Source organism: Piliocolobus tephrosceles, chromosome 10 (genome assembly GCF_002776525.5).
Source record: "Piliocolobus tephrosceles isolate RC106 chromosome 10, ASM277652v3, whole genome shotgun sequence".
NCBI classification, from domain to species: Eukaryota; Metazoa; Chordata; class Mammalia; order Primates; family Cercopithecidae; genus Piliocolobus; species Piliocolobus tephrosceles.
In genome coordinates this window covers 22,900,992-22,919,854 of record NC_045443.1, presented here as the reverse complement: position 1 = coordinate 22,919,854, position 18,863 = coordinate 22,900,992, and the positions used below count along the sequence as shown (strand labels likewise).

Here is an 18,863-nt window from a genome sequence, read left to right as displayed (position 1 = left end):
TCCTCTGGGTAAGACTACTCTAGTGTGCCTGGAGTCTCCCATCAATTGGCTGATATACTTTACCAAGAGGCAGTTGTGTTTATTCCCAAATCTGCTTATGTCAACTGTATTTGTTACTATATTTTATTTAAAGCTTATATAAATCAGTGAATGTAAAGACATGGAAATGGTCACTAAAAATTGCTCTTGAATTAGGTGGAGAGAGGGTTAGTGAATGTAAAGACATGAAAATGGTCACTAAAAATTATTCCTGAATTAGGTGGAGAAAAGATTGTAAAAAATAGAGTATTCTTTGTTCATGCTTTTTATAGCATCCCAAACTAGAAATCAGAGATGAATGTGGCTTATGCAAAAAAGATGACTAAACAGTTGACTTTTACACAAAGAAGAAGTCTTAGCCTTAAATTAAAAAACAGGAATGAATGTTTGTTTATATGTTTTATCTTAACATGTTTATAGTTTGTATAATTTTTAGTGATCCTCTAATTTAACCAAGTTATTTGATTAACTGATCAAGTATTGGTCCTGGTTGCACTGATTGAGAGAATTTCCACTATATATGATGTCAGGAGTGTAGGGACCCAGCGAAGACCAAGTAATACTTAAAGATGATTAGTCTTGCAGGAATCTCTAGAGTAAGATGGGGTTCTGTATAAGGGAAGTATTAATGGAAATATATCTCAATATTAATGTGTGTTACCAATTGTTTGGCTAAACTGCATTGTCATCTTGTGTTTTTCTAGGAACCTTTGAGGGAACAGGGAGAGGAAAATAAATATTTAATGAATATTTCCTACGTACATATATTTTGCTAGGTCTCTACATGCGTTATATCATGTAATGCTCACTTAACAGTCCCACTTTTCAGAAGAAGAAGCCAATTTAAATAACAGATTAATAACTTCCTCAAGGTAATTTAGCTAATGAGTAGGTAAAGAGAATGCTTTACTTTACTGGGGGGGGATCTCCATTAAAATCCCTGATGTTCTTTAACAAAGTTATAAGGCATTCATTTAATTGCTGAGTAATAAAATGTCCTTTTAATTAAATAAGACTAAGTGAACCGAGATTCTCCTGTGCTAGAATGGAAATCATCCAATGTTGGCAAAATACACACTCCAGCCTTTTTCTTTTTGTTTCTTGTCCTTTATTTGTTTACTTGTTTGAGAGACTGGATCTTGCTCTGTCACTCAGGCCTGAATGCAGCAGCCTTGAACTCCTGACTTCAAGCAGTCCTCTTGCCTTAGCTTCCTGAGTAGCTGGGACTGCAGGCACATGCCACCCTGCCTGGCTGATGCCTTTTCCTTTTTTCTAAAGTCTTTTTTGTTTGTTTAATGCGGTTTGTGGACTATCAGATCTTTATTTAGAATGAACAGTTGCACAACAACAAAAAGGCACAGTATAGCAAAACTGTTATAGTGGGACAAAACTGTAGAGTGCTTTAAATTTGTCACTTAAAAAATCATGTGCTACTTTTGGCAGTTGAGTCAAAACCCTTAAGTATATTTGGCTTTTGAATGATTTTGAATGTTTTTATAAATCCTAACAGTATTTTACTTCATATAAAGCAACTGTAGATAAATTAGACAATAAATATTTCCATCATGTCTTGAATATTGAAATGGAATGAAAATTAAATTAGTAATTAAGCAAGAACCTCTATTCTTCCTAAGTTTTTCCTTATTAAGTTTCATTTCTCTATTGTTGTGATTTAAAAAATTATGCAAGTAATACTTGAATGCTCCCCATTAAAAAAGATTCAAACACTCAAATATAACTTGAAAACCCCTTACTTTCTTCTTAAAGCACTGTTCTCTATTCCCTACACCCTATCAATCCTTTCTACAGAGATAATTGCTGTCAGTTCTTTGGTTTATGTTAATCTATTCTTCATCCCATTAAAAAAATACTTGTATATCTCTATAGCATTTTTAGAAACAAATATAATACTACTTTATATATTCTGCTACTTGTTTTTTCAGTTATTGTGTAATTAATATCTTCTCATGACAGTATGTATAATCGACTCCATTCTTTATAGGGACACATGATTTATTCAGTCACTTTCCTGCTGAATGACTATATTTTTGGTGGGGAGGGCTTATGTGAAAGTACTTCTGTAGGTTAAAATTCCTGGAAGCAAATCTAGGATTGTGCAATTTGAATGAACATAAAGTTATTGCCATTTGAATTTTAATTTTTGATGCTTTTGAATTTTAAAATAATGCATTTAAAATAGGTAGTATCATGCATGGTTCAAAATTCAAAAGGTACAAAGTGAGTCAGCTTCTCTCTCCCAGCCTTTCCTCTGCTCTTTCTAGTGACCACTGTTACTATTTCTTGTATATACTTCCAGAAATAATGTGCACATATATAGACATATACCTATTATATAAATTCTGTCTTTTTTTTTTTTTTTTTTTGCTGAAGAATGCCATGTATCTGCAGGAGAAAGATGTATCTTGGAAGTTGTTCCTTACCAGTGCATGGAGAAATGCTTTATTCTATTTAGTGCTACATTGTGTTGCTTTACCATGAATTTAATTAGTTCCATATTAATAGATATTTAGCTTGTTTCCAAGCTTTTGCTACAGTAATGCTGCTGATATATGCCATTGTGTACCTCTGTGGGATAAATTCTAAGAAATAGAATTGCTAGCTTAAAAGGGATTTAAGGCATTTAAAATTTTGATATATGTTGTCAAGTTGTTCTCTGTAGAGATTTTTCTACACTCCTACCAGCAAAGTATGACAGTACCTCACGAATTCTGTGTTCAAACCTTTTGATCTTTGCCAGCCTGATAAGTAAAAATATTTTAGTTTGTATTTCTCTTGGTGTGAATGAGGTTGATCATCTTTTGATGTGGTTAAAGACAGCTATATTTCCATTTCTGTGACTTATCTGATCATATCCTTTGCCTATTTTTTCTATTGGGTTGTTGATCTTTTATTGCCCTGTACGTGCTCTTTAGAAATGGGAGAAGTTAGTTCTTTGTGATGTGTGGAGCTGGTCAAGCAGAACATGGGTAATCCCTTCTTGTGGGTATAGTCTACAAGCTTACCTGGATCCATCTGTATTTTCTTCCCTTTGTCTCAGAGGATAATAGTCTTTTGTCCCCTTTATGGTTAATCTTTCTATTGGTTGGCTGACATTAACATTTACTTTTATTCACATTTTTGATATTTATATGTGAGTAATTTCTTATTCGTTTTTAGGTAAAATTTGGTAATACCACCTTTAAAACAGATGTGTACCTTAAGTCACTCAACCCTCAGTGGAACTCGGAGTGGTTTAAATTTGAGGTAAGTTTTTAAATGTCAGCATTTTTGAGTGTATTTTTTTGAGGTGACTCTTTTCCCTTAGGAATAATGAGAACCTTTTATTTCAGGCACAGTAGTATTTCTACGTCATAAAAATATTTTCTTTTCTGCTTACCTAGGAATATTGAGTCTAAAAATGTTATATTACATTTAAGAAAATATAGTATATAATAACACATGAACAAAAGTAGTCCTCAAATATATTATATTATTATTATTATTGTAGTTTTCTCTAAATTTTAGCATATACCAAAAATTACTTAAGAATAATATATGGATTAAAATAAAGTTTTAAAAATTGTAGTACTATATATTGTGAATATTGCCATTTAAATCATTTGTAAGTGTACAGCTTGGTAGCATTAATTACATTCACAGTGTTTTGCTACCGTCACCACTATTTCCAGAACTTTTTCTTTGCCGTAAATGGAAATTGTGTGCCCACTAACCAATAACTTCCCATTCCCTCCTCTCCCTAGACTCTGGTAACCTCTAATCTACTTTCTGTTTCTTTGAATTTGCTTATGCTAGATATTTCATATAAATGGAATCATATAATACTTGTCCTATTGTATCTGCTTTCTTTTACTCAGCATAATGTTTTCAGGGTTCATCCACACTGTAACATGTATCAGGATTTTATTCCTTCTTATGGCTGAATAATATCCCATTGTATATGTATGCCACATTTTATTTTCTAATTGAGTTATTTTTGTTGTTGAGTTGTAAAAGATTAACTTATGATCAGATATATAATTTGCAAATATTTTCACTCATTCAGTAGGTTGTCTTTTTACTTTCTTGATAATTTTCTTTGATGCACTGAAGTTTTTAATTTTGATGAAGTCCAATATATTTATTTTTGTTTTGGTGTGAAATGAAAGAATCCATTGTCAACTCTAAAGTCATGAAGATTACCCCTATGGTTTTTGTAAGAGTTTTATGGTTTTAGTTTTTATATATAGGTCATGGATTCATTTGGAGTTACTTTTTATAATGGTGTGCGGTAAGAGGCCAGCTTCATTCCGTTTTTTTTAAAGACAGAGTCTTGCTCTGTTGCCCAGGCTGGAGTGTAGTAGCGTGATCTTGGCTCACTGCAACCTCCACCTGCTAGGTTCGGGTGATTCTTCTGCCTCAGCCGGGATCCCTAGTAGCTGGAATTACAGGCATGTGCCATCATGCCTGGCTAATTTTTTTGTATTTTTAGTAGAGACGGGGTTTCACCCTTTTGGCCCAGCTGGTCTTGAACTCCTGACCTCAAGTGATCTGCCTGCCTTGGCCTCCCAAAGTGCTAGGATTACAGGTGTTAGCCACTACGCCTGGCCCCAACTTCATTCGTGTATGTCGAAATTCATACATGTAGAAATTCAGTTGTTTGGGCACATTTGTTGGAGAGACTGTTCTTTTCCCATTGATTGGTAGTCCACACAGAGACAGGAGGTGGTTATGTTCAAATGGCTCATGGCCTGGTGATCTGAGGGGATTTCTCCAAAAGGGGAGCCTCCCATGTCCTCACCCAGGTCTCTTCATTCCTCCCATCTTCCCACTTGTGCTTCCTTCCTTGAGACACTTGAATGTAGAGATCCCTATCACTGATGTTCTCCTCTTGTGCTCTTCTTAGGAAGTCCATTGTGTTACTGTTAGAATGCCTGTTTTATGTTGCACCCAGCCACCTCCCTGCAGTTTCTGCCCTCTTTCTCTCTATATCTGTTTATTTTTTCATGTATTGATTTGGTCTGTCAGCATGCCCCAATCCTCCAAGAGATTATAGGGACTTTACTAGGCTTTGGGATCAATAAGGTGACATACAAAAGGAGATACAATTCTCACTTACAGACTGCTTATTATAGCCCAGGCACTGGTGAAGTGCTTTACATGTGTTAACCTCATTCAATTCTCACAGTGCCACGAAGGCACCTTTATTTATTTATTTATTTTTGAGATGGAGTCTCACCCTGTCACCCAGGCTGGAGCGCAGTGGCGTGATCTTGGCTCACTGCAACCTCTGCCTTCCAGATTCACGCCATTCTCCTGCCTCAGCCTCCCGAGTAGCTGGGACTACAGGCACCTGCCACCACGCCCGGCTAATTTTTTGTGTTTTTTAGTAGAGACAGGGTTTCACTGTGCTAGCCAGGATGGTCTTAATCTCCTGACCTCGTGATCCACCTGCCTCGGCCCCCCAAAGCACTGAGTTTACAGGTGTGAGCCACCATGCCCAGCCGGCACTTTTTATTTTAAGATGACTCAGAAGTCCAACCCAGAGCTAGCTAAGTGGTAGAGTAAGAATTCAAACCGAAGTCGGCCTGACTCCAAAGCTATTACCAGACCACCACACCTCCATCTTACATTCTCCCTTTCTATCCACTCCCCTTCCCTAATTAAATATCCTTGTCAGTTATTGTTCCCTGTGCCAGCAGTGTTTTCCCTGCTTTTTTTATTCTTCTTCACTGCTATATCCTCAACCCCTAGAAGAGCATGTAATAGGCTCTCAGTGAATATTTACTACACACATTGCCCATTTCTTTGATAACCACTTCCTTCACCTCTCAGCTGCAAGAGAAATTTTCTTCTTTGGAATTTTCTTTGGACTACTTAAGAACCTTGTGAGGACCAATTTGGTTTTTCCTCCCCTGCTATTTCATGCCAGCCCTTATACTGGGCAGCACTGTGGCTGCTGTGCCTTTTCTGAGGCCTCTTTCATAACCATTATGGAGCCTGGGTAAAGTTTAGCTCTTGCAGAGTAAGGTGTCATTCTTCAGTGAAAGAGAACAAGGGAAGGAAAGTATTGGGTTGCTTGAAAGACGCTTTGATCATGCTGGGGAACCTGCCAAACTCATACCTGAAGATGGAAGAAATAACACTAGGATGTTTAGGCACTGCTTTGCTTGTGGTTTATATTAGGACCGTGATCTTTCTTTTAGTGTTGGAAGGCAGATTCTGTAGTGGTTGGGATACTGTGTAGCAGCCCTCTTGGAAAAGCTTAAAGGTCTGGATTAAGAGAAAACACATTCTATTTCTGGTGCCTGCTAATTTGCAGATGACCTCAGACAGCCTTACCATTTGGAGCCTCTTTTTTTTTCAAATGTGAATCCTTTCCAGAGTAGTATAGAGGTGGTTATGAAGCATGTTGTATGTTAATATGAGTTGCACTACTCAAAAAAAAAGAGACGTGTGTGTGTGTGTGTGTGTGTGTGTGTGTGTGTGTCTGTGTGTATTTTTTTTTTTTTTTTTTTTTTGAGATGGAATTTCCGTCTTGTTGCCCAGGCTGGAGGGCAATGGTGCGATCTTGGCTCACGGCAACCTCTGCCTCCCATGTTCAAGCGATTCTCCTTCCTCAGCCTCTCGAGTAGCTGGAATTAGCACTCATGTGCCACCACATCCTGCTAATTTTGTATTTTTAGTAGAGACGGGGTTTCTCCATGTTGGTTAGGCTGTTCTCAAACTCACGACCTCAGGTGATCTACCCGCCTCAACCTCCCAAAGTGCTGGGATTACGGGCGTGAGCCACCATGCGCGGCTCGGGAATAATATTTTTAAATCACTCAGCATTTTGGATAGGCATTCAGCGTTTGGCAGAAAGTGGGTTTGAATATTAGCATTTTGGGGTATATCTTCTGTTCTTTCATTAATGTATAGTTTAATTAGTCTGAGTGGCGTAGGTGTGCTAAAAAAATAGAACTGCAGTTTGAAAAGATTTTGTTACCAAACTTAATCTCAGTTTGTATAAGAAAGGTGTACCTCATCTGTAGACTCAGAGCATTTATGGGCAGTGACAGCTTTTATTTATTACTCTGTGAAATATAACTGTGTTTCTCAAAATTACTACCTCATCAGAGTAGCTTGGCTATGCCTCAGTCTTCTACCAAAAGGACTCAGTTATAGAAACTGTTATTCTTAACCTCCTAGTAGCTTTCACCGAAAGGTTTTCAAGCAGATGGATCTCTCTAAGGAAGATAATTCCTGGTTTCTGTAAACTCCTCCTCTTTTAAACTGTACTTCCATGTTATCTGCTAGAACATTGAACTGGAGGTCAGTAAATTTTTTAGGACTTTACCTTTGAGGCAAGTTAAAAAAAATCAGTTGGACATAGATGTGAGGATTTATTTCTGGACTCTCAATTCCATTCCATTGGTCTATATGTCTGTCTTTATACTGTTACCATATTGTTTTGATTACTATAGATTTGTAGTGAGTTTTGAAATCAGAAAGTGAGAGTCCTACAAGTTTATACTTTTAGTTGATATTTTCATCATGAAATATTTTGATTCTCTTCTCATTTTCTTTTATGTATATGTACAGATTTTTCTTTTAGCTTTTTCTAAAATGCCACTATGTATTTTGAAAGACCCGTTGCACATGTATTCAGTCTATTGTGACATTTTAAACTACATTATTAAAGTAAAGGTGTGGAATATATGAGTCAAAAAATAATCAGAGTACCTTCCTTACATGATTTCAGATGGAATTAGAATTACAGAGTCTATCTTCATTACCCAAGCAAAACACTGGAATGTTTATATAGTTTATTTTGATGGCCTTTCCCCCAACTATAACCTAGAAATGGTTAAAAACAAATAGTTTTAATTACATTGTTAATTGGAATGGTGGGAAAAGGCAAGCTTCATGTGTCGGAGTAATTTTCATGATACTAGGAAATATTAAAAAAGTGATATTTCATTTTAATGATGATGGTAATAAATGATATTTTTTAAAGCTAATGAGTACTCAAGCAGCTTACTTAACAGTATGAAAAATAATATATTTATTTTCTGAAATAAGGGATTTACCAGGCAGTTCTCTTAAAATTTAGTAAGTTAGTGGTTGGGTGCAGTAGTGGTGCCTGCTAATTTGCAGATGACCTCAGACAGCCTTTGGGAAGCCGAGGCAGGTGGATCACCTGAGATCCAGAGTTCAAGTCCAACCTGGGCAACATGGTGAAACCCCGTCTCTACTAAAATACAAAAATTAGCCGGGTGTGGTGGTGTGCATCTGTAATCCCAGCTATGTGGGAGGCCGAGGCCTGAGAATCGTCTGAACCTGGGAGGCAGAGGTTGCAGTGAGTCAAGATCACACCATTGCACTCCAGCCTGGGTGACAGAGTGAGACTCCATCTTAAAAAAAAAAAAAGACATTTAGTAAGTTACTGTTTTGACTAGTTTTCCTGAATAATGTATATGCTGTGAAAAATGTATTTAAAATTTTGTGTTTACAGTTAGCATTGATTATGTAGTACTTTTTAAACCCTTTTTAAAACCCTGTTTATCAGTTGTTAATTGCATTCAGTTTTATATATATATATATATTCAGTTGTATATATATATACACACACAGTTGTGTATATATACAGTTTATATATATACACAGTTGTGTGTGTATATATATACAGTGTAGATATACAGTTGTGTATATACAGTTGTATATATACAGGTATAGGTATATATACACAACTGTGTTTATATATAGTATATATATACAGTTGTGTATATATATGTATATACAGTTGTGTGGAGATATATATATATATATATATATATATATATATATGGTGCTCAAATAAATGTCTTAAGCAAAATAGATGTTTTTATCTTACATGAAAGGAACGTTGTACTAGGCAGTGTAAGGGTAGTATGGTTGCTCCACACAGTCATTTCGGACTCCGTCATCTATACATAGCCTGTGGCTTCTCTTAAAATGATTCAAGGTCCTTTTGGCTCCAGTTTAGCACCTGGAGTTCCAGTGAGCACATGAGTGTTCCAGGCTGGCAGAAGGAGCTAGAGTGAAGGGGAGTCCAAGAGGAGGAGCTGATGAGTTAACATAACACTTTCAGATGAGCAAGCCTTCTTTAACAAGTTTGCACCCTCCCTACCAAACTCTATGTAATGATTTATGCTTGTATCACATTTAGTTGCAAGGGAGGCTAAGAAATGCAGTATTTTAGCAGTGCATATTGCTAATTTAAACATTTAAAACATCTCTCAGAAAGTCCTAATTTATAATATTTTGGGATTCCAGATAGGCTCCATTTACTCTACTAACTATTCTTAATTACTTCATTATAATTAATTCTTGAATTTCCCTATTCATATTAGTCATATTATTAGCTATCTATGTATGTATCACAAGCTATATTTAGTCACTTAGTTGTTAGTATAGCGCCCCCTAATGTCAGGGAAGGGATACCTTAGTGTACCATGAGAAAAAATGATAATACTCAGGGGTGAATGTACAGGTGGTTAAATAAGTATATACAGAGAGTATTTTTAATTCTAACAGTATTTTATTCTAACAGGAGTTAGAAATTGGGGGAAATGTCTTGGAGTAATGGTTAATGGTTTGTTTTATGATTCTCTTTTATTAAATGTATACATAACAGAATAGTACTGGAGAGAATGCCTTTGGATAACAGATGATTCAGAATGGGTTGGGATTCAAAATGATCATTTTATTTTAACATTTCATTATGGAAAATTTCAAGCATGCATAAAGGTAGATTAGTATATTGAACCTCACCCACCTTTAACAGCTGTCTACATTTTACTGTTCTTGTTTCGTCTTTTTAACTCCCGCCCACCCCAGTTTTCCTTCTGGGGGGGATATTTTAAGGCAAATTTGAGATGTTATATGATTTCATCTATAAATTCCAAATTATATACCTCTTATAAAGAAGGACCCCTTATAAATAAATAAAACCTTATCACATTATCACACTAATGATATCAGTAATTCCTTAATGTACTTTAATTCTTAAAAGAATCTTCAGAGGCTGGATTATTAGCTTAACATCAACAAGAAATTAAATAGGGGATAGGGAAAGGCATAATGTTTCATATCCAAGTTTAAAAAAACAACCAAAGTATACGGGTTGTAGAGTTATCACTTGACCAAAGCATATGTAAGAGTGATACAGAGATTTTAGCCAACCACAGACTCAATAGTATAGTATGTCTGATGTAAAGAAAAACATCCATAGACTGCATTTTAAAAGTATAATTTTCTTATTATAGAAAATAATAATCCTTTTGCATTCTGTCCCAGGCTTAATACTGTCCATAATATGTTCCCTTCTGGCCACTATATTTGATGAAGGGGGCTGGCAAATTAGATAGTGGCATGATATCCAGACGGTGGCAGCCAAAATAGTGAACGTGTCTTCCATGAGGGAGAAATTGTTTTGCACTGTTCTCCATTGTAAATCCCTCCGTTGGGCACAGTGTTTGGCATATGATAATAACTCGATAATGACTAAATAAAAGGGAAGAGGGTAAACGTTTATATCATGAACTTAATTTGTGAACTTACTTAATGTGTGAATTTGTTACACATAATGTTAGTTATGTGTAACTACACATAACTTACACATAATGTTAGTTTCTTACACATAATGTTTCTTACACATAATGTTAGTTTTCCTTATGGTTTTGTTCTCTGAAATCACCCTTAGAAATTGTGGTGTCATTGTACTCAATTAGCATTCTTCTCTCTATAGATACTACATGAACTCTAATATGACATTCCTTAGGCACTTTTGCTGTATATCATAGGCAAAGTTGTAAAACACAGAATGATATGTACAAAAATTGAGATATAACTTTTTTTGTTGTTAGTCATCCCACTCTTGTGCTGAGAGATAAACTTTTTTTCTTTAGAAAGATGGGATATTGTGTAGGAAAAGGAGCTATAACTTTTTGTGTGTTAATTCTTTTCTCTACTTTGGTGCTTAGAAATCTGCAAGATTTTATTTGCAGATGGTCATCCTTTTCATTTGATATAGGTATACATTTGTGGTAATTAAGATTTAAAAACTATGTGAGATTTAATTTTAAGGTATACTTTTAGGTGGATGATGAAGACTTACAAGATGAACCTTTACAGATCACAGTTCTTGACCATGATACTTACAGTGCAAATGATGCCATTGGTAAAGTGTACATTGATATTGATCCTTTACTGTATAGTGAAGCTGCAACAGTCATCTCAGGATGGTTTCCAATTTATGACACCATACATGGTAAGGAATAATAAGAAAGTATTAAAAATAAAAATCTTAATCTTTTTTATTTGTCTTTAAAGACATTTGTGCTATATTTGGTGGTTTAAAATAAGTATCTTTAGGCTAGGTGCGGTGGCTCATGCCTGTAATCCCAACACTTTGGGAGGCCGAGGCGGGTGGATCATCCGAGGTCGGGAGTTTGAGATCAGCCTGGCCAATGTGGAGAAACCCCGTCTCTACTAAAAATACAAAATTAGCTGGGCGTGGTGGTGCATGCCTGTAATCCCAGCTACTTGGGAGGCTGAGGCAGGAGAATCGCTTGAACCCAGGAGGCGGAGGTTGCAGTGAGCTGAGATTATGTTCTGTGCAACAAGAGCGAAACTGTTGCAAAAAAAAAACCATATATACGTATATATGTGTGTGTGTGTATATATGTGTATATATATATATCTTACGATGATGCCTTTTTAAAAATAAATAATAGTAAATTATTGTTAGTAAAATTGTTGCTTCTCTGAACATAATTTGAGATAATGCTTGCTAAATTATCGTACCGTATAGTTAGTAAATGCATGATTTAAAACTGATCTAGTGTTGATACTGTGTTTCTAAAACACATTTTCAAACTGATTAATACTGATTTTTGTGCTTACAAATTATTTAAAAGTTTTTTGTTGCCTGAAGCAGGACCTTCTGGGCAGTTGGGATTACAGGCACATGCCATGACACTTGGCTGATTTTTAAATTGTTTGGTAGAGACACGGTTTTGCCATATTGACTAGGCTGGCCTTAACTCCAGAGCTCAAGCCTGCCTCAGCTTCCCAGAGTGTTGAGATTTGCTTTCTTAATATTTTAGTAGGTAAATTATTGAGTCAGTTTTCTTAGGTCTTCCACCATAAGTATGAATTTGACATGAAGTCAGGACAGTCAAATGAAAATATTTAGTAAATGTTTAGAGATAAGAGCTGGGTCATTCTTATTTATCAGAGCATGTTTTGAAAACCCATATTCTTGGAATTTTTTATTTACTTAATTTTTTTCTCGCTATGTTGTCCAGGCTGGTCTCAAACCCCTGAGCCCAGGGTATCCTCCTGCCTTGCTTCCCATTACAGGCATGAGCCACTAGTCCTGGCTTGGAATTTTTTAGTAAGCTTACTTTAACTTATATTCATTGAAATGAATAAAACTTCTTTTGTTTTAAGTCAGATTCTTGCATTACTTGTTAAGAATATATAATCTGGGATCATAAAGATCTGAATTTTAATTCTGGATCTGCCACTTAACAGCTGTTGACACTATGTTAATTCCTTCATTTTTATTAAATATTAATTTCTTCCTTTTTAAAATGGGGATGATGCTACCTTATTGGGTTGATGTGACCACTCCGAGATACTACCTGTAAAGCATTTAGTACATCCTCTTTCACTGCTCAGCAAATGTTGTCACCATAATCATTACATCATCATCAATTGAAATGGGACTCCTTTCTAACACAAAGCTGCCATTACTGTTAGGATCAACACATTACAGATGCACCTTGATTTGTGATGGGGTTATATCCAGATAAATTCATCCTAAGTTGAAAATGCATTTAATATATCTAATCAACCAAACATTGTAGCTTAGCCTAGCCTATCTCAAATATGCACAGAACATTTATATTAGCCGACAGTTGGACAGAATCAACTAAAACAAAGACTACTTTTTAAATAAAGTATTGAACATCTCATGTAATTCATTGAATTCTGGACTGAAAGTGAAAAACAGAATGGTTTGCACCATGGTAAAGTTCAAAAAATTGTAAGTTAAATCATTGTATTTTAAAATCATTATTTAGCATTAATTTGCTTCATTATTTAATTGTACATTACTTTCTTAAGGTAGAAACTTGATTTTCTTTTTAAATTTATAGGTATCCGTGGGGAAATCAATGTAGTTGTCAAAGTAGACCTCTTCAATGATTTAAATCGATTTAGGCAGTCATCGTGTGGAGTCAAATTCTTTTGCAGTAAGTAAACACATTCTATTACTCAATAGGAAATGTAATAACTGTTAAATATGAGAAATCAAGTTAACATTTCAGAAGGCAAGTAGAAAGGGTATATACTTGGTTTTAATGCCAAAGAGAAAATTGTTAATTTTCTAGAATAGTTACAGTAGTTCTGATTTGAGTATAAATGGTATCTAGTTTTTGAAAATTTATAGAAATTTTTAGTAGAAAAATCCAGTGACATTTTAGTGTAGTATAGGACACTGAAAGAAAGGAGCAGAACACTATGGCTAAGCACTGTGGTGCTGTCCCAAAATACACAGGCTTCTGTGGTTATTGGGTCTAGGGAACTCCATGAAATATATGGGTCTGAAATGGGCAGATCTTGGTGACTCACAGCCAGCCTGCAATAGTAGGATTGAAATCCCTAACTAGCTGACTTAGCTTCAGTGCACTAATGTTTATTTTAAGAGGCTAATTTGGTACAGATGTATTCAGGTTCTCTCCTTTTTGAATCTGAACTTGACTCCTCAGGTTATGTCAGAAAGGTAGTGGTTTGATTTTTGCAACTGTGCTATGTGGTGTACAGAAGTGCTTTCACAAAGGGCTTTGAATAATTGAAGATTTAAAAAAATTCATTATCTGCTTTCTACCTATTTATGTAATAATTAGCTAGCTGACTTAAATTTTGATTTTTTAAACTTTGTATTGAATTCTGTTTAAGGTCGTCTATAGCTGTTTTCCAATTTATACAAATACAGTTTATATTTACTTTGCTTACATGAGAAAGGTGCGAGACTCCATGAAAGAAAATAATTATTTCTAAAAATGAAATAGATCTTAGAAGACTGATTGGAAGTATTATTATAATTACATTGAGAAGATTACAGTAAAAGATGTTCTTGTATTATGTATCTAAAGGTCAGAAAACTGAGATGAACAGTTTTTAAGAATTGAGTTTTACCTTTTGATAAACAGAAGCACAATAATTTGTTTTAACAGCAACATCTATTCCAAAGTGCTATAGAGCTGTGATAATTCATGGATTTGTAGAAGAACTTGTGGTCAATGAAGACCCAGAATATCAGTGGATTGATCGAATTCGCACACCAAGGGCATCAAATGAGGCCAGACAGAGACTCATTTCGTTAATGTCAGGTATTTAAAAAAAATAACTTTATTACTGACTGATTTAATACTCTCTTAAATTTTTCACTTTCCTTTGACATGCTACCTCAACTTTTACAATGAAGGGTATGAATTATCAGTGACTGAATGCCTTCCCCGACCCAGCCTTCCTGAACATGCATTGCCCTCTTTTAACAAGTGGAAATGCAAATCAGAAGCTTGTAGTAAAAGGAAATTGTGTTGATGAGGTAGTGTAGTGGAAAGAGCGCTAAACAAGGGGGATTCAGGAAGGAACCCTGAATGGGAACCTGGATTCTAGTTTTCCTCCCTCTACCATTTATTTGTCAGAGCTTAAGCAAATCACCTTCTTCTGTCTCTTATACTTTCTGTTCAAATGTTGCCTTTTCACAGTTCTTCCCTGGGTACTGTAGTTCCCTCTACCCATTTGACCACTTTCCCTGCCACTCTGACCTCCTTCCCTTTTTAAATTTTTCTTTGAAAAACTCGTTTACTGTTTTATTTAAAGTTTATATTTATATTAAGAGTTATATATGTATATGCATGAATATATAAGCATACATATGTTTCACACAAAGTATCAATGTTATATTCATATAGTAAATATGTATATTTTTATTCTATGTATTTGTGCTGTATGAGTATATATTATATTTTATAATTATGCTGTATTGTAATAGAATTATGTTCTGTATTCCGTAGAAGTTAAACAAGATTATCTTTTAAGTTTCCTTCAAGTTCTGAAAATCTGTGATTTTCTTGGACTTTTTTTTTGTTACCACTACCATATCCAATCTTATAGTATGTAATGTAAAGAGAAGCAAGAATGAGATTTCCCATTTTTTGTAGGTGAACTGCAGAGGAAGATTGGCTTGAAAGTACTTGAAATGAGAGGAAATGCAGTTGTGGGGTATTTACAGTGTTTCGATCTGGAGGGCGAGTCTGGGTTAGTGGTGAGAGCCATAGGAACGGCGTGTACTCTGGATAAATTAAGTAGCCCAGCAGCATTCCTTCCTGCATGTAATTCCCCATCCAAAGAAATGAAGGAGTAAGTATGAATCAATGAAATTGTTCTTGCTAAGATTTTTATCTTTTATCTATGCTTTTTCATTTGATTTGAAACATTTTAGTGGGGTGGTTCAACATTTTCTCTGTGATGATTTTTATTGACAATGACTGTCAAAATTTAAAACTTAAAAATATAAATATTCCTAATATTTTATTTATACCATCTTATTTATTTGTATTTTTATTTTTTGAGATAGGGTCTTGCTCTGTTGCCCAGGCTGGAGTTCAGTGGCACAGTCTTGGCTCACTGCAGCCTTGACCTTCCAGGCTCAGGTGATCCTCCCACCTCAGCCTCCTGAGTAGCTGGGACTACAGGGGCACGCCCGCATGCCCAGCTAATTTTTGTATTTTTAGTAGAGATGGGATTTTGCCATGTTGTCCAGGCTGGTCTCAAACTCCTGATCTACCTGCCTTGAACTCCCAAAATGCTGGGATTTACAAGTGTGAGCCACCATGCCCAGCCTATACCATCTTACTATGAAACAAATTAAGTAATATAAAATTAAACATTACAGATATTTAGACACTGCATATATGAAGCATAAAATGAATATTCATGCATTCTGTGGCATTTTATTTTCTGAGGAATGCTTAGAACCCTCTACCAGATAATCTGATTATACTTATTAATGGCCACATGGTATATAAAGCAGGAAAAATTGATTTGTGTGGAAGTCTTAAACTCAAATGTCTAGAGGCCAGGGAGTTTATATGAATAAACTAACCGAGTGTAATTAAATAGAGTATACTACTGCCTGTAAAGCCAAGGTTGACAAACTTTTTTTGGGAAAGGCCAATATTTTAGGATCTGTCCATATGATCTCTTGTCTTTATTTACAAAAAAAGGAGTTTGCTGATCCCTAATCTAAATAAATTTAGAGTCATACATTTTAGAAAATCTATGTGTGATCCTGCAAAACACTTCTGTTGACTTGATTTGGCCTGTGTGTGTCATCATTGTGTCAGAGGCAGAGATTTTCAGCATGATGATGGTGGTGACTGTCAATACCGAATGTTTGGGACACGATTTTTCTGTCATAATGAATAGGGGGCTAGGTCCTGTTGGGGACTAGAGAGGCTGACTATTCTGCAAAGCAAGGGACAACCCTATACAATGAAGATTTGTTCCATCCTAAATGCCTTTAGAACTTCGGTTGAAGACCACTCATCTAGAGATTCTTCTAAGTCAAGGGTTGGCAAACTTTGTCTGTGAATGACAAAATGTACAGGTAAATAATTCAGTTTTTGCCAATGGTGCTTCATAACTGCCATTGTAGCACAAAAGCAAACAAACAGTATGCAAATGAATACAGTGTGGCTGTGCTCAAATAAAACTTACTTACAAAACAGATGGCAGGACACATTCGGCCTGCGGTCTGTAGTTTGCGGACTCCTGTCCTAGATAATCAGGGAGTCAGAGTTGTATAGTCAGGAAACCTAAAACGTTCCGCAGTTCAGCAGTAGTCGGGAGGGGTTGAATAGAAAGGTATCATAGTATGAAAAAGCATGTTTTTTCACAATCTTTTTTAAAATGAAATTTTCATCTTAAGTGCATTCTTTTTGTTTAGCCATTTTGTTTCTGCTGCCTATTAGTCATTTGGGTTGAATTTTATTCATAAGAGGAAGCACAGTGTTACATACAGCTTAATTTTATTTGGAAACACATTGGCAAATGAAATAATTGTTTTAAATAAATTGAAGAATGAATTTGCTTTATATTCCATTTGAAATATCTCCTGGAAAGATAAGAATTGCCAGCTGCCAGCAGTAGAGTCAGATTGCAGGTTTAGCTTTTTGAGGGATTCAGATTGTTTTTCCCTATCTCTGTGGCAAATTTAAGTAAATATTTAGTAGCAAATTAAAGTGCAAGTTTAAGCCAATTTAAGTAAGTTACTTAGTTGAAAGAGAATGAGAAAGCTATATTACCTGTTGCTTTCTTAGAAATAAGGATAGCAGGGGTATATGTTTGCATACATTCAGGAAGAGTTCTATTAGCGTAAATCTTCTGGTATTGTATGTGTCTTCTCCTTTTCTAATCTTTTTGTAGCCTCATGATGAACCTAAGTTCCATCCTTAGGATTTTCTGAAAGGCATCTTACTAATAAAGTCAAGTTATTTTGAAAAAACCCTCAATATTCAGGCTGTTTTATTTCAACTAGCTTCATTGTATTTTTGATAATGAAGCAATTTGGGTTCTATTTCAAAGCCTATTTTATGATTCAGCTGAATATAACTATTCTGGTATTTAATTATCATGTAATATTGTTGATTCTAGACAGGAATTTGATAAAAGGTTGTCTAGATTATGTTATTGACTGACTGGAAAGGAATATTAATATTATAAATACCACAGGTTATTATTATGAGGCATCCTTTCATGCAGAGAGACTGATCAAATCAGAAAACTCCAAGAATACATTATGATGATGTTCCGGTGTATTTGAATTTTAATTTGATGCCATAATTTGAGCATTTTACACTGTTCATTTTAGTTTTTTTCATTTTATTTTACCTATATTAATGGTGTGTTCTACTTCCTAAGTTTGTTTTTTTCTTTTAGATGTTTAGTGTCATGCACACTATAAATCCCTTTGGTGTTTTCCAGCTTAACTCTCTTGATGATAGAAAGTGCTTTTAAGTATGAGTTATTGCTTCTTTACTTAAGAAAAGTGCTAAGAGACAAATTCTCCTGTGTATAGTACTGATTATAATAAATATAGATTTGTTTATTTTTAAGTCTTGGATTTTTAAATTCTTTTTGAGAATTCTTACACTTTTTCTCACTTCAGCGGAGAAATAAAAACAAAAACAAAACCTTACTCATTTTTTTGTGTAAAAGTAGATCACCAATGAATTGTTTGATTTTTATCCATTGTAGTAAATATTTTTTAATTTCTATTAGCAACAAACGTAGAAACATTTCTGCTATTGTAAAATCAGTAATATTTTCCGAAAGTAGTCTGTAGACCTTAGGAAGGACTATTATGATCAATTAGTGATAGCTGATGTTTGAACCTTGACAAATTGTGAATTGGGGAATGTTCCTGGGCAGTCAGTAATATAGCAATGGAAAAGAAAAAAAAAAGGTCAGGTAAAGTTGGGCTCTTGGCCTGCCTTTAAAATGGCGATGATAGTTTTTCAGAGTGTACTCACATATGATTCATATGATTCTGTTTCCCTCATTGTGTGTAAGCAAAGGCATTGCACAATGAAATAATTGCTGATATTAAATTCAGGATTTTTATGTATTATACCTTTTTACAACATTCAATGTAATCCTTTTAGCCAAATTTTTTCTTAAAAATTTCAAATGTTATATATCAATGTATTCTCGTATAACTGTTCTAA

General features: G+C 35.0%; 1 protein-coding gene across 4 annotated transcripts in view; it reads left to right on the top strand.

The window, feature by feature from the left end:
- Nucleotides 1-18,863, top strand: part of C2CD5 (C2 calcium dependent domain containing 5) — a 95,770-nt gene that overhangs the window by 6,524 nt on the left and 70,383 nt on the right. For all 4 annotated transcript variants that reach the window (XM_023209076.2, XM_023209074.2, XM_023209073.2 and 1 more), the window contains exons 3-7: nt 3,217-3,303; nt 11,158-11,329; nt 13,224-13,319; nt 14,304-14,459; nt 15,297-15,495. In XM_023209076.2, the coding sequence (XP_023064844.1) occupies nt 3,217-3,303; nt 11,158-11,329; nt 13,224-13,319; nt 14,304-14,459; nt 15,297-15,495 (710 nt within the window). The remainder of the gene's footprint in view (nt 1-3,216; nt 3,304-11,157; nt 11,330-13,223; nt 13,320-14,303; nt 14,460-15,296; nt 15,496-18,863) is intronic.